Source organism: Coenobita brevimanus, chromosome 38 (genome assembly GCF_032717465.1).
Source record: "Coenobita brevimanus isolate Jiangsu-jjx chromosome 38, ASM3271746v2, whole genome shotgun sequence".
In the NCBI taxonomy this organism is placed as follows: domain Eukaryota; kingdom Metazoa; phylum Arthropoda; class Malacostraca; order Decapoda; family Coenobitidae; genus Coenobita; species Coenobita brevimanus.
The window spans coordinates 46114343-46129627 of NC_136991.1; the positions used below are offsets into that span (position 1 = coordinate 46114343).

The 15285-nt window shown below is 43.5% G+C and overlaps 1 protein-coding gene across 1 annotated transcript in view; it reads left to right on the forward strand.

Annotated features, from left to right (window-relative positions):
• Positions 1–14031, forward strand: part of LOC145396571 (glutamate receptor ionotropic, kainate 1-like) — a 91395-nt gene extending 77364 nt beyond the window's left edge. The window contains exons 8-11 of the mRNA XM_080269946.1: positions 3226–3431; positions 6990–7204; positions 8174–8430; positions 13737–14031. Coding sequence (XP_080126072.1) covers positions 3226–3431; positions 6990–7204; positions 8174–8430; positions 13737–14031 — 973 coding nt within the window. The remainder of the gene's footprint in view (positions 1–3225; positions 3432–6989; positions 7205–8173; positions 8431–13736) is intronic.
• The last annotated feature ends 1254 nt before the right edge of the window (positions 14032–15285 follow it).

Below are 15285 nucleotides of genomic sequence, written 5' to 3' on the forward strand. Positions count from 1 at the left end.
TGGGATCTGGTTTTCCCTCTACCTTCCTGACTAGTAGACTAGTTTAGGGAGGTGATGGGGTCAGTTCGGGATCTGGCTTTGTTTTCGCGATAAAGGGCCTTTGAGGTCCAGTGGTCCCCACTTTACCTAACCTGTGATTATTTTCCCATATATATATCTTCCATACAAAAAAAAAAAAAAAATTATGACGTGCTTCTCTTACTGCTTACAGAAACATTGGCCATTACTGTACAGCATGCAATGATAGAACACTGGTGGAACATATCAGTGTTGGTATGGCAGCCACTAATTTCAGATGGTATAAAAGAAGAAAGCATACAATGAATGGATGAGGAACAGGGGCATGGAAGAAGTTGAGACGCGGAAGAGAGTTATATGTAGAAAGAAAGACAGAGGTGAAAAGATTAGTAAGAGAGAGTAAGAAGAGAGTGGATGAGGAATTTGGAAGGAATTTGAGTGTAAAGTGGAGGGACTGTAAGAAAATGTTCTGGAAAGAGGTGAAAAGAGTAAGACAGGGTGGAAGTGAAGTTACCAGGGGAGTGAAAGATAAAAATGGTAGATTACTAGTGGAGAAGGGAGAAAAAGTGAGCAGATGGAGAGAACACTTTAAGGAATTGTTGAACGTAGAGGATGGAAGTAATGCGAGTATAAGTGGCTGGGGAATGGCTGGGAGAAGGAGGGAGGTGAGAAGACAGGAAGAAATCAGTAGGATAGAAGTTGTGGAAGCAATGAAGAAAGTTAAATCGGGGAAAGCCCCAGGAATTGATGGAGTGTGTGGTGAAATGCTGAAGCATGGGGGAGAGATAGTAGTAGAATGGATGTGGAAGATGTGCAGATTGGCCTGGGAGGAAGGTAGGGTCCCGGAGGATTGGAAGTCAGGTATAATTATTCCCTTGTACAAAGGAAAAGGGGAAAAAGAAGTGTGTGGTAATCATAGGGGCATTTGTCTTCTTAGTATAATAGGAAAAGTGTATGGTAGGATACTTATTGACAGACTTAGAGAAAGAACAGAGAAATTAGTTGGAGAAGAACAGGGAGGCCTTAGGAAGGGAAGAGGTTGTGTAGATCAGATATTCATTCTTAGATCTTTAGTGGAAAAGTTTCTAGAGAAGGGAAAGAAGTTGTATGCGGCTCTCATGGATCTGGAGAAAGCATATGACAGGGTGGATAGACAAGCATTGTGGAAAGTGTTAAGAATATATGGAGTAGATGGGAAGTTGTTGAATGCTGTGAAGAGTATGTACGATGGTGCGAAGGCTGTAGTGCGTGTGGATGGTGAACTAAGTGAATTTTTCTCTTTGAAAGTTGGGTTGAAACAGGGATGTGTCATGTCTCCATGGTTGTTCAATCTGTACGTGGATGGGGTTATAAAAGAGGTACAAGGTAGGGTAGTGGATGTTGGAGTGGCCCTGGTGTGAGAGGACAGTGTTTGGAAACTCCCTGTACTGTTGCTTGCAGATGATACTGTGTTGTTGAGTGAAGGCGAAGGGGAGCTGCAAGGCTTGGTGGATGAGTTTGGGAGAGTGTGTAAGAAACGGAATATAAAGGTGAATGTAGGGAAGAGTAAAGTGATGGTCTTTGAGAGAGGTGAAGTCAGTGAATGTAGAGCGAGGTTGGATGGTGAGGAATTGGAAAATGTGAGTACGTTTAAGTACTTGGGTAGTGTGATGAGTAAGGATGGAGGTCTGGAGGGTGAAGTGCTTGAAAGGGTACAGCAGGGAAGAAAGGTTGCTGGTTCTTTGAAGGCAGTGATAAGAAACAGGGAAGCGAGCATGGAAGTGAAAAAGTTACTACATGACAGTATTGTGATACCAACTCTAACGTACGGAAGTGAAGCTTGGACGTTGTTGGAAGGACACAAGTCAAGAGTGAGAGCAGTGGAAATGAGTTATTTAAGAGGAGCCTGTGGAGTCACATGGAGAGACAGGCTGACGAATGAGGATATAAAGGAGCGTCGTGGTGTGGATGTGGATGTGATAGGAAGCGTTATGAGGAACACACTGAGGTGGTTTGGCCATGTGGAGAGGATGGAGGGTGAAAGACTGACGAAGAGAGTGTATGCGAGTGAGGTGGAGGGGGGAAGAGGGAGGGGGAGGCCGAGGATGAGATGGAGGGATGGGGTGGAGAGGTATATGAGAGAGGGGTGTGTGAGTTGGGAGCAGGGCAGTGAAATGGCGGGGGACAGGGCGACTTGGAGGCGATTTGTTTGTGGCCACCCCAAACGGGATTGAGGCGTCTGGTAATAGATAGATAGGTAGATAAAATTTGTCAATGTTTTTTCATTTAATTTTCCGTAAAATATTTCGTCACTTATATTTCCATACATTTTGCACTAAATTGAAGGAAAGGGCCTACAGGAGCTGTGTAAAAGCGATTGTTTCAATAAAGTTGTTGTAAGTATTTTTGACGATTTTTTAAAGATTGGGGTCTGACAGACCCCACATTACCTAAGTAAGGATAAAATTATAGGTTTACCTGAGAAGGGTTAAAGGTGAAAATCTACGGAAGTTTGCCCTCAGACCTGACAAACAGGAGTGAACACATTTATATTCGCGATGGTGCATGTACCCAATTAATATCTGAACACGAGCATTAATATAAATAAATAAATAATGTACTCACTGAATTCGTGAATGGGTCCAAATCCAAACTGGTGGCGGGCTATTCTTCGCTTACGAACTTATGGCTGAACATACCTGGTGGAAGAGAGAGATTACTAGTTTACTATTTATTTTTCGTTTATCAGAGTCAAGGAAATACAGTATTATCTTATTATTAAAGCAAAAATACCACGCCAGGATAGGAAGAACTGCGTGTACTATGTTAACATTAGGTATTTTTTTACCTTTTTCGTGTTTTTTTGTTTATTTTTGCAACTGTCACTCTTACCTTACCACCCATCCTCCCGCCCTCTCACAGACCCCATCCATCTCTCTCTCTGACTGTCTGTCTGTCTGTTTGTCTGTCTATCTGTCTGTCTGTCTGTCTGTCTGGCTCTCTCTCTCTCTCTCTCTCTCTCTCTCTCTCTCTCTCTCTCTCATACTATTCTACAGTATAACTATCATACTTACCATACTAATCACACTACTCATCTACCTTCTCCCCTCCATCTCTCATCCCATACCTCTCGGCCCCTGTTTCCCTCTACTTACCCCTCACCTCCCACTTCCTCCCTCCTCATCACAATCTGCCTACCACTCTCTCATCTCCCTTTCCATCCCACAGATACATCATGATCATCAAACAACCCAAGGGCAACGTGTGGTCCAATTTCACTCGAGAGCTGAGCACGGGCACCTGGCTGGCCGTGTTAGCCTTCCTGCTGGTGGGTCCTGTCGTCTACCACTTCATCGCCTTACACTCGCCCTTCCTGACACGGGTTCACCCAACACAGTCCTGGTTTATTGTGCACTCGCTTGTTCTAAACCAAGGTGAGTGTGAGATGGAAGGATGGATGGATAGATGGGTGTAAGAGAGGTGGGCAGATGGATGGATGGATAGACAGATAGAGACAGACAGGTAGGGTTGACAATAGCCAGTCTCTTCCTCCTTCGTCTTTATCCAAGTAGTGCTTTATTTTCTCAGCGAAGGTGGGTGTGTGAAACAGCCACTGTACAAAGGTAGATAAGGAGAAAGTTGGATAGATACACTGAGCAGTAGATCACAGATAGCATCAATCATCAAAGTCCTGGTTCCATGTTCACTCACTTTTTAACCAAGGTGAATGAGAATGAAGAGTGACAGAAGGGGGTAGGGACGGGAATACTGAGAGAAAATACGTATTGTGATGAATGCACCGACATAAAGTTAGAAAAACAGAGATATATGGATGGGTGATGGACAGATAGATATAGACAGACATACAAAGATAATTATATAGTCAATAGGCAAGCAGACTCCCTTCTTAATCTCCAATCTCTATACGCACTCCTGGGTTTTCCTGAAGTGCCTGACGTCAAAAAGGATTATTCTCAATCGCACAGAAGGAGAATCATGTTTATCAGTTACCCACCAGCCTCATAGGTACATTCTCTCGCAGTTGTTATTTGATCAGGATGTCCGCTGGTACAAACGCGAGATAGAATACTGTATACCAAAACTGACGTTGTCGTGTGGTAGTGACTAACGGAGCATGCTTCCAATTTCTGTGATTTGTCCTACATGCTTAATAAAGTTACCTCATTTAGCAATAATTGTTAACCGCTTCATGAAATCTCAACTTATCCCCTACATTCCAGTGATTTTTTATTAACTGCTTACAGACTATTTTCGTTAATTTAGTAAAGCCTGGAGGAGTTCATAAAGGCTATATCTAACCCATCCAGATAGAACCGTACCCCCAGGCTGAATAAAATTGTCTGGCAGTGGCAAGAGTACACGAAAAGTAAGATAATGTGAAAAACTTGAATGATGAGAGTTACAGTTCATTTCACGGGACACTGTTGACTGGCTCCTTGCACTGTGATATCAGGACTGGTCAACGACACTAGAATTTTTCCCTGTTTTCTGTTCTTTCGCCAAAATGATTTCCTGGGAACGGGTGATGGTTGTTTTGGATGGAAAGACTAAGAAAGTGTACAAGAAAAGCTTTCCATGTCTCCTGTTCTACCTGAAACACACACACACACACACACACACACACACACACACACACACACACACAAATCATGGTTACGAGAAAGAATCAGTCGTAAATATGTCTGAGAATCCCACCCCTGGATTCTGTCTACCCATTATTTTGTTGTGGGAAATAGGATGATGACGATGGTGGTCATAATGATGGTAATAATGATGATGATGGTAATAATGTTGATGACTGATGCTCATGAAGGTGGTAACAATGGTAATGACGATGACGATGATGAAGATGATGATGATAATGATAATGATGATGACTAATGATGATGATGATAATAATAATGATGATGGTGATAATGACGGTAATGATGATGATGATGATAGTCATAATAACGATGTTGCTGTTGTTGTTGTTGTTGTTGTTGATGATGATGATGATGATGATGATGATGATGATGATGATGATGACGGTACGTAGGGACTGATGGGGGTAAGGCATGTGAAGGCAGGAAGCAGGTGGGGGGAATGGACGGAAGAGACACCAAGAAGACATTTTACACCTGTGTTTTTGTAAGGCTTGTGTTTCCTCACCTTCCACCTTGGCCCTTTTACTACGAAGATGTCTTCATTTCAGCCATTCTCAGAAGTACAAGTACATGCTACACACGTTTACATGTCACCTTTTCGGTACTAAAACCCTCCGTCCATACTGAATACATGATAAGCTGTATTATTTAGTATTGGTGTAATGGTATCAGTGGGTATATTGTTCAAGATTAGTATTTTTTTTTTTTAATCTTATTTAACTTTATTTTCTTCAAAATCAAATTATGAACCTATTTCCCATCCCAGCCTAGGATTGAACGCAAATCGTTTCAGACAGCAGGTTACTTCTCAGACCACTTGACCACCACCTCCCCTTTTATTTCGTTATCATTTTTGTTTTTGCTATATCAATTATCTTCAGAGGTCAAGTAACACTGGACAGATAACAACTAAAATCTTAAATACAGGGAGGTCCAGATATAACGCTTCTTTTCCACTTCTTTTAAGTTGTGGGGGCGGCTCAGGCAGCGTTATTTTTGTCAGTCCTGAGTTAGTTATTCATATCCTTCTCCCACTGCCACACCCACACCCACACCAACAGCCGTTCAAAACAAAAGATACCGTCATATGAATTTCAGTGGAGCGTTATTCATGAACTGCACAACCTATACAGAAGTACAACAAGGGCCAGTGAACTGACACCATATACAGAAGAGTAACTAGCAAGGTAGTGAAATGTTTCCTAGCCAGTAACGCTTTCGTCATATTTGGATTTGTGCACTGTAATTATGTACAGGATTTAGGGAGAAAGAGTGAATGGGTGTGGTAAGTGGGGGTATGATGTAAAGGTACGTCTTCTGTGCGTTGCTTTAAGGACCTGTGTATAAGAATGTGAATGTATATTAGACAGTGGTCTTTTCATTGGGGTACCATCTTCATACTGGGGATTGAATTGGAGAGGGACCTTGCATGTACTGAATCAACAGGGCTGGGTCATGGTCCAAGAGACTCCCCGACTAATGATTTCAAGCAGTGGGGCGTATGTTTTAATAAGTTGCCTCAAGCGCAGATGTGAGCCAAGACAGGGAGGTACAGCTCGTTCCATGGAGTTCAAGAGACGACTTGAAATCAGCTAGTGTCGTTTAGTGTATCGTGGACTGTATGATAAATCTGACAGTCCCCTGTTCAACCAGACATGCATACCGCATCATGACTGCTAGAGCCAACGAACATAAAAGGACCTTCACAAGGATATGCCTGGATGTGGTAATACGTGCTATTCTGACGTTGGGGTCCTCATGAGCATGCTCATTTGTGGATTTCCAGTGATGTGTCACGGGCAAGGTACATCTTATATACTGGTATCATCGGATCAAGAGCTCCTTAAGTCTCTAGTTAGTCTGACAGTAGGGGGGAGGTCGCAAATTCTTTGAGTGGCAGGTCTAGTGTGTACTGTGTTTCTCATTACCTTGGCCTAGCTTCTTGGGCTGGGGGATATCAAATTTTCCCTTGCAAGATGAACGTATGTTCCCCTTATCTGCACCTGCTACAGAATAACCACTTCTTCCCTCTCCCTCATGCTCTCCTACACCAGCATAACTAGTTGATTTTTCTCTCTCTTTTTTCATGACCTTCCTCACCCTGCATAACTAGATTATTTTTCTCTTTTTTTCATGATTTTCCTCACTAGGCTCACTATTCTCTATACTGCTGGTGGAATCGACGTGTCGGGTCGGCCTCGCTGCATCTTCTGCTGTGCTATCATCACATCCTTGCTCGTGCTGTTCTACATCAGCATCACTACTTTCTCTCTCTCTCTCGCTTTTTTCTTTCCCACATCAGACTCACTGTTCTCTTCCTTGCAGGTGAGATTAACGTGTCAGGTCCTTCTGGCCGCATTTTCTACTGCACCATCATCACCACGTCCTTCCTGGTGATGTCCTTCTACACCAGCGTCCTCATCTCCTCCCTGGCCGTGCCCCTCATCCTGCCCCCCTTCACGGACATGGCCGGACTCCTAAAGACGGGAACATATCAACTGGGGGTGCAGAGGGGCAACTCGGAGGTGGAGAGACTCAGGGTAGGTACTGGGGTAGGTGGACTGCAAAGAGGCCGGTAACTCTTCTATACACGTTGTCTGTGTGGTATACTCTTTTTACTCTAAGGTGGCCTAAAACTGCCATTTCTGCACCTTCATTGCTGGGGTGTAGCGGTAAATTTAAACGAATACTCATAGGGTGCTGATCACGAAGAAGTGCTCTGGAAAGGACGCAGAACCGTTGCATTGTCTTTTTCTGCCGCTAAGCGCAATAAGCGGTTAATTGACGAAAATCGTGTCCAAGTTAAAGTAACGAGCAGAGTAACATGGGGATATTTGTGAACCAAAACAAGGGATAAGAAGATGTAGGGATAAGGTGGAAGATGTAGGGAATAAATGTGGGAGATGGAGAAAGAGGATGTACATGAGAGACAATCCTAGGGGAAGAGGAGTGTGATACGGAAAGAAGGGGATAGAAGAGAAGAGAGAGGACAGAATAATGATAATGATGATACTGAATATTATGATAATAATGATGGACTGTTATGTTATGGTGAAGCGAGGTATTTACCCGGTTTTATGTCACACTTACATACCTGTATTTTACCGTCTCTTACTGTTCACCACACATAAGTCAGCAAACTTTTTAGGGGAAATAAATATGGTCTAGCCTCGATTAGTTAGTGCCTGTAGAGTAAGTACACTGCCCCGGGACCGTCCCCACATCTGGTCGACTACCTCCTCCAGTCGTTAGCCACCATATCAACACAACTGCTGTTGCTGATAATAATAATAATAATAATAATAATAATAAACATATACAGTAAATAAAAAAATTAGCCTTTCTTTACCAACTTAACCCCCAAAACAACCAGGCAGCTCGGCGATTATGTCTAGAGGTGAGTTACAATATAATGTTGACGGAGAGAGAGAGAGAGAGAGAGAGAGAGAGAGAGAGAGAGAGAGAGAGAGATTCATGTGGCAAGAAACTCTCAATCCTAACCCTTCCAGACCTCAAGAGACCCAACCCTCCAGAAGGTGTGGACCACGATCGTCAGCATGGACCCGCGGAACCTAGTGGCCAGCCTGGACGAGGGGGTGAAGAGGGTGGTGGAGGAACCCTTTGCCCTGCTGGTGGAGAAGAACTACTACCTCTACCACCGCACCGACGACTGCAGGCTTCTTCCCCTCCCCAACAACGTCTTCACGGTCGGTAGTGGTTTGGCCGTGGCTAAGGACTCGCCCCTCCACATGGCCTTTGATTACCTGTAAGTTTAAGGGCCCACTTCTGTGTCCTTTGGAGATTCCGTGACACCTCTTCCTCACCGATTTATTCTGTACATTAAGCTTCGCCATCCTCATGTATGTTAATGCTTGTTGTTTTTGTTGTTGCTGTTGCTGCAACCCCAGGCTCATCTCGTTCTGAACTCAGTGGACCACAGGATACTGGCAGCTTCGATTGGTCGCTCCCAGAGGTCTTTTACTGAGGTTAAGTAGAAGGACTGTGTTGTGATAGCGTGGTGTATGTGGTGAGTGTGTTGTGGTGTGAGGGGTTGCATTGTAACGTGAACAGAGTTTATTATTACCTCTGCCAATGAAGTTAAAACAGGTTATATATTCACCCTTGTTTGTCTCTTTGTTTGCCTAAAAGATAGTTCAAAATGTTTATTATGGATTTCAGTGAAATATTGTGGATACGTGGGTCATGGACAAAGGAAGAATTTGTTACATTTTTGTGGCGATCTGAGTTCGAGTCCCAGTTCAGAACTGTTTTTTGTTTGTTTGTCCACAAGCTATTTCAAACGGTTATTGATGGATTTCAATGAAATTCTGTGAATCTGAGAGTCATGGGCCAAGGAGAAGCTGATTAAAATTTGTTGGTGATCTAAGTTGTTTGGTATAGGTGTTGGCAAAGACATGCGCTCTCTGAGTGCGCTTGTTTGAGAGTTGCAGTTTGTATTAGTACTGTAGCAAGGAAGGGTGGTGGCCGCATCACAGTCTGGCTGGGTGTACTCATGTCTCTCTGGATAGGGTTGTTTATGAGGGGTGTATATATGGGGGTGGTTCCTGAAGGATGCTGTTTGGCTGGAGGTTTTGGGTGGCTGTGGTGGCTGTGTTTACGTATATATTTGTGAATTGTAGTGCTGGGTGGAGGAAAGATGATGTTGCTGAGATACTTCGCGTAGTGTTGGGGAGTAGTAGTAGTAGTAGTTGTTCCCTAGGCAGTCTGGCTGAACAGCCGGAGTCCCTTAGGAAGGCCATAGCAGAGACCGGGCTTTCCCACAGAGCTCTCAAAGAGTGTATGTTGTGTTGTTGGCGTAGGTGATTGTGTGCAATGCAGTCTTCCATAATGTGCTTAATAGTATGGGGTGCTGTGTTACATCCTGGACAGGCATCAGCGATGGAGTCATCCAGCCTCTTCTGGTAGCTTAACAGGGCTGGATGGTGCCCACATCTCAGCCTGGCCATGGTGGACCCTGTCCTCACGAGGGAGATAGGATTCAGAAGGGTGTATGTCAGGAGGCCGTGCATGCAGCTGTGTGTTGTCTTTAAGTGACTGGATGGAGCGGCGAGTGATCTGAGTGTGGATAAGCTTCTGGAAGCTGGTCTGAGGTGGGCGACTGGGGAGAGATGACAGTATTTGTGTATGATATCGTGTGCTGGGTGTTGTTTTGATGTTCCTTGGTGCGGGTGGATGTGCTGCCATATAATGTAGTGGATGCTGTGGATATGTGGAGGATGCAGCAAGAATCTGGGTGCCTCTCATGTCTAGGTGATCCCTGACTTTGAGGACTTTGGTTTCTTGATGTAGGTGGTCAGTAGGTGTAGTAGCTGTGCAGCCTGTGATTATTTTTAGGGCCTTGTTCTGTATGGTCTGTAGAGTGTTGTAGTGTGTTTTGGTGTGGTTTGGAGCTCAGGCAAGGCTTGCATAATTCATCACTGAACGTATGTATTGTTTGTATCTGTGGTGGTGGTTTCTTTGTTGTGTCCGAATGTTGTATGGTCAAGTGATCTCAAGGCATTGAGTCTTGGTGTTATTTTATTATCAATGTTTGTGATGTGTTGTTTAAATGACATTGATGTACTGCATGTTACACCAAGGATTTTGTGTGTGTGTGTGTGTGTGTGTGTGTGTGTGTGTGTGTGTGTGTGTGTGTGTGTGTGTGTGTGTGTGTGTGTGTGTGTGTGTGTGTGTGTGTGTGTGTGTGTGTGTGTGTGTGTGTGTGTGTGTGTGTGTGTGTGTGTGTGTGTGTGTGTGTGTGTGTGTGTGTGTGTGTGTGTGTGTGTGTGTGTGTGTGTGTGTGTGTGTGTGTGTGTGTGTGTGTGTGTGTGTGTGTGTGTGTGTGTGTGGTAGGGGAGTGTTGTTTATGGTAAGGTGTGGGATGTGACTGTCTTCTGCTGTCCAGTTTGTGAGAAGGGTCACTGTAGATTTGGCTGGGGCTATTTTGAGCCTGTTTGTGGTGAACCATTCGTGTAGTGTGTTGAGGTAAGGTTGGAGGATGTGTGCAGCTGTGTTTGCGTTTTGGTGTGTACGTGTAAGTGTTATATCATCTGCTTAGGAAGTTATGTGTATCTGTAGTGTGTGGGGTGTGGGTATGTCGTGCATGTATAGGTTAAAGAGTGTAGGGGACAAAACAGATCCTTGAGGAAGCCATTTGTGAAGTTTCTGATGTTAGAAGACTGACCGGCAAATGTTACGTGTGCACATCTGCCTGCTATGTAGTTTGCCAACCATCTTTTTGGGTTATTGTACATGTTTGTGTTGAGTATTTTGTTTGTGAGGTTGTGGCGGTGGATGGCATCAAAAGCTTTGTTGATGTCTAGTGTGACTAGAAGTGTTCTGTGTGGTGGCCTAGCTGAATTCATGTCATCGAAAACTCTCTGTGTAAGGTCTGTAAGAAGGGTGTTTGTGGAATATAATGGCCTAAAGCCATGTTGTGATTTGGCTAGGGGAATGTGAGGTGTGACTTGGTGCAGAGGAGTGTGATGGGGCGGTGTGAGGAAGGTAACGTGGGGTCTTTGTTGGGTTTAGGAACAGTGATGATAATGCCATGCTTCCAGATGTTGGGTATTATGTTGTGTGAGTAGCTGTAGGTTGAAGTGGTGATATGTAGAGGTGTATGGTATGTAGGAGGACTGCTGGACCTTGATAGCAGGCTGTGAAGCCTATGCCCAGAGTCGGAAACATAAAAAAAAAAAAATGTTGGTGAGTGCTTGTATGCCTTGTGGTCCAAGGTGTTTAAGGTGAATGTTTCTTATGCTGTCTGGTCCTCATGCAGATGAGTGCTTAAGGTTGCTAATGATGTGCTTCGTCTGGTTGTAAGTGAAAGGTGCGTAGTCTGGGTCTGTGGGGAACTGTCTCTTACGTCGGACGATACGTCGGTCTTCGGGATGGGGCTGACTCGTGAAAAGTGATTGATGAGAGTGTTTGCTTCTTGTTCGTTTGAAGGTATGGTGTCTGTTGTTGTGATGGCGGCATGTGAGTGTGTAGTGTTCTGTTGGAGAGTGTGATGCTGTTTAGTGTTTTGTAGAGTTTACTGGTGTTTGTTTTGTGGTCAAGTGTTTGGAGATAATTATTTCAGTTTAGTGTTTGCTGTTCTGATATTTTATCGTTTATGTGAGTGTTGAGTTCTTGTATTTGTTGTACGGTGTCATGTGTATGGGGTGTTGGGGAGTGTCGCAGTGTGTCACATTGACTGATGAGGCCTTAAATTTCTGGTGTGAAGTTGGAGTTGTGTCTCTTTCTGTTGCATCTAGGGATGTGTCTTTTGTCTGCATTTTGTATAATTGTACTGAAAGTGTGCACAGCAGTGTTGATGTTTGTGATGGGTGTACTGTTTAGTGTTTCGAGATGTTGTTCTGTTTCAGTTGCAAAGGCCTCCCAGTTGGCTTTCTTTTAATTAGTGTATGTTTGTCTGTGGCCAGCTGGGGTGATTCTGGTTTTGGTAGTGATGATGATTGGGAGGTGATCAGAACCTAGGGTTTTGACCACTCTCCAGGATGTAGTGTTGGCCAGTTGTTCTTTCTTGTTACTTTGTGGAGGGGGACAATGCAACATTAAGTTTCGAGAGTGGGATGGGTTTTGAGCTAAAGCAATGAACTGTGTGTCTCTCATATTCAAATAATCTTTGACTGGAAATATTTTTGTTTCTTTATGTAACTCAGGGGTTCTTAACCTTTTTTCCGTCCAGACCCCCAGTGGTTTGCACACGATGTCCCCATGCTCCCTTCGCCTCTGTCGAAATTATTATCTTCACCAGTCCTATCGGGTGCCAGTATGACTTCAAAAGATGTCAATATATTGGTTTTCATTTACATATGGATAACCAGAAACAGAACAAGAAAGAAAACCACAGAACTCATCCTATTTATTGGCTTGCGGAAAAACAATCAATGACAAATATACATGCCGGCTACAACTATTCTGCAACATTACTTTTATTCGCCTGTTGCAGAGTATAAAAGAGGAAATATTTCTCACAGGTGACGAGTTTTATCGCAAAAGATAAAACTAAACCTTGCAAGTTTTTTTTTTTTTGAGGTGATCTCAACTGCACTGCATTTATGGGAAAAAAAATTACTAAATAAGAGAAAGTCCCATATCCCCAGATTTTGGTCCCCCTACCCCCAAGGGGTATGAATACCCCCGGTTAAGAATCCCTGATGTAAGTGATTTTATTAATTTTGTGGTTTTGGTGCATCCATTTCTCTGGTGTGTGTGTGTGTGTGTGTGTGTGTGTGTGTGTGTGTGTGTGTGTGTGTGTGTGTGTGTGTGTGTGTGTGTGTGTGTTCTTACCTAATTGTTCTTACCTAATTGTATCTTTACAGGAATGAGTCAAGCTCGTACTGTCCCGTGTCTTAAACCATATTTATCGTACATATCCTTAAATTTGTGAATTGTTTTGGCACACACTATTTCATTCGGTAGTGCATTCCACTGATCAATTGCTCTGTTTGGGAAACTGAATTTCCTTACGTCTTTATCACCTATCTTCTTATGCAGTTTTTTGCAGTGTCCTCTTGCTGATGCTTCTCCATATGTTAAGTAATCATTTATGTCTATTTTCTCCTTCCCTGATATGCACTTATATAGCATTATCATGTCACCTCTTTTCCTTCTCTCCTGTAGTGTTGGTAGATTCTGTTTATTTAGTCTTTCTTCATAGCTTAGGTCCCTTAAGCTTGGTATCCATCTTGTAGCGGCCCTTTGAACTTTTTCAATCTTGTCTATGTGCTTTTTGAGATGAGGACTTTGTGTGTGTGTGTGTGTGTGTGTGTGTGTGTGTGTGTGTGTGTGTGTGTGTGTCTGTTATCTATGTTTGTGTTGGTTTACGTTGGAGGCCAGCGTGGGAGAGTATAGTTTATGGTTCTAACGAGGTTAATGACCCAAGTCTGGAATACCTAACGGAATTCCCATCTACCCACCTATACCCAGGCGCCTTAAAAAGGAGTGGCTTCAAATGAATCACCTCCAGGCCATCCCGTCTTCTGTCATCAGGCTGCCCCCCCCCCAACTCACACCACTCTTATTCAATATGCCTCTCCATCCATCACTGCTTCCATCTCATTACAGAACTTTTGAGCAGCATTCTGCCGGCATCGTGGACAGGAGCAGAAAACTACACCGGCCCTCCTCCCCCTCCTGCCAGCCGGACCCCATCGGACCAATCGCAATCAACAACCTGGTCACCGCCTTCCTCCTACTGGCTGTCGTGGCGGTGTTGGCCATCATCATCCTGATCGCTGAAAGAACCATGTACAAGAGACAAAGACAGAAAACGGAGGATTACAAGAGACCTGAGAAAACTGAGACTCGTCACGGGACACCAAAGAAAAGGGACGTGAATGTTATAAACGAACTGAGATGACAATTGAAGGACATACTATTGGAGGACGTGTGAGACGGAGAACATACGTTTGTCTGGATATCCAGTCATACCTCAAAAAGGCCACGTAAATTGACCGTGAGAGAAAACCAAGGCTCATAAGGGGAGACGACAGAAAGGGATATGGACGATCATGTGCGTGAATATAAAGTATACATATATGTATAGATACATACAGTACATACATACATGTGTGCATGTGTGCCTCTCTCTGCATAAGAATGCCCATACGTGTGTATCTGTGTAACACTTTGCTCATCTCAAAACATGTAATGATAACTACTGCAACAACTTTGTACCACGTATGTGTCATTGTATGTCTGTTCATTATTGTGCTTGTAATGATTACTTCCAAATCTCTATGCCCTCAGGTACCAATTTTTTTTTTCTTTTTTTTTTTTTCACCCCTCCCTGCTTGGCCTTCAGGGACAATGTTCCCCACAGTGTTGGGGCTTGTACTGAGTGGTAAATAAAGAACATAAATTAAAAAAAAAAAAAATGGTATGGTGAGCGAGTTACGTGACAACTGGAGCATCCATGAGAATGACAGTGGGCATACTTGGTTACCAAACAATATTTCGTACTCTTCATCGTAAAAAGAATCACGTCAAGGGAACACAAGAGAAAGCGGAGGCGCATAAGGGAAGCCCATATGTGGACGACATGGTAAAAAGGATGTGTGAGAACGACAACATGGATCTGGTTAGTTACCGAAATACACAACAAAAAATTTGCAGTTACTCAGCACAAAGCCAAGTGTAAAAGAAGCACTAGAACGAAAAATTCCTAGAATGAAAGAAACAGCAGACACTGGTATACTCTTTACTTTGATGCCATTTTTTCCTTGGTTAATCCTTGTTACCTCTAGAGGACTCTTCTCAATTTATGGGAGACATCCAACTGAAGATTAATACAGTTTTCATTGCATGGAAAATTAATGTGCAATTATGTTTATTAAGATATTAGCAGTTCAACAGCGGCAAAGCACTCCATCCCACCCTTACATCTCGAACCGGTAAACAAGACATTGCCGCACATGATCTTGCCGCACATGATCTTGGACTATATTACCAACACAATAGGTATACTTAACTACTGCCAGCAGAAAGTATGAGATACATTCATGGACAGTGTGAGACTTTGCTACATTTGCATCTCATGAATACCTGATAAGTATACATGCAACAACAGTGAAAAAAAGGTTCAATTATGAAGGCACGCACTGCGCCGCTGGTA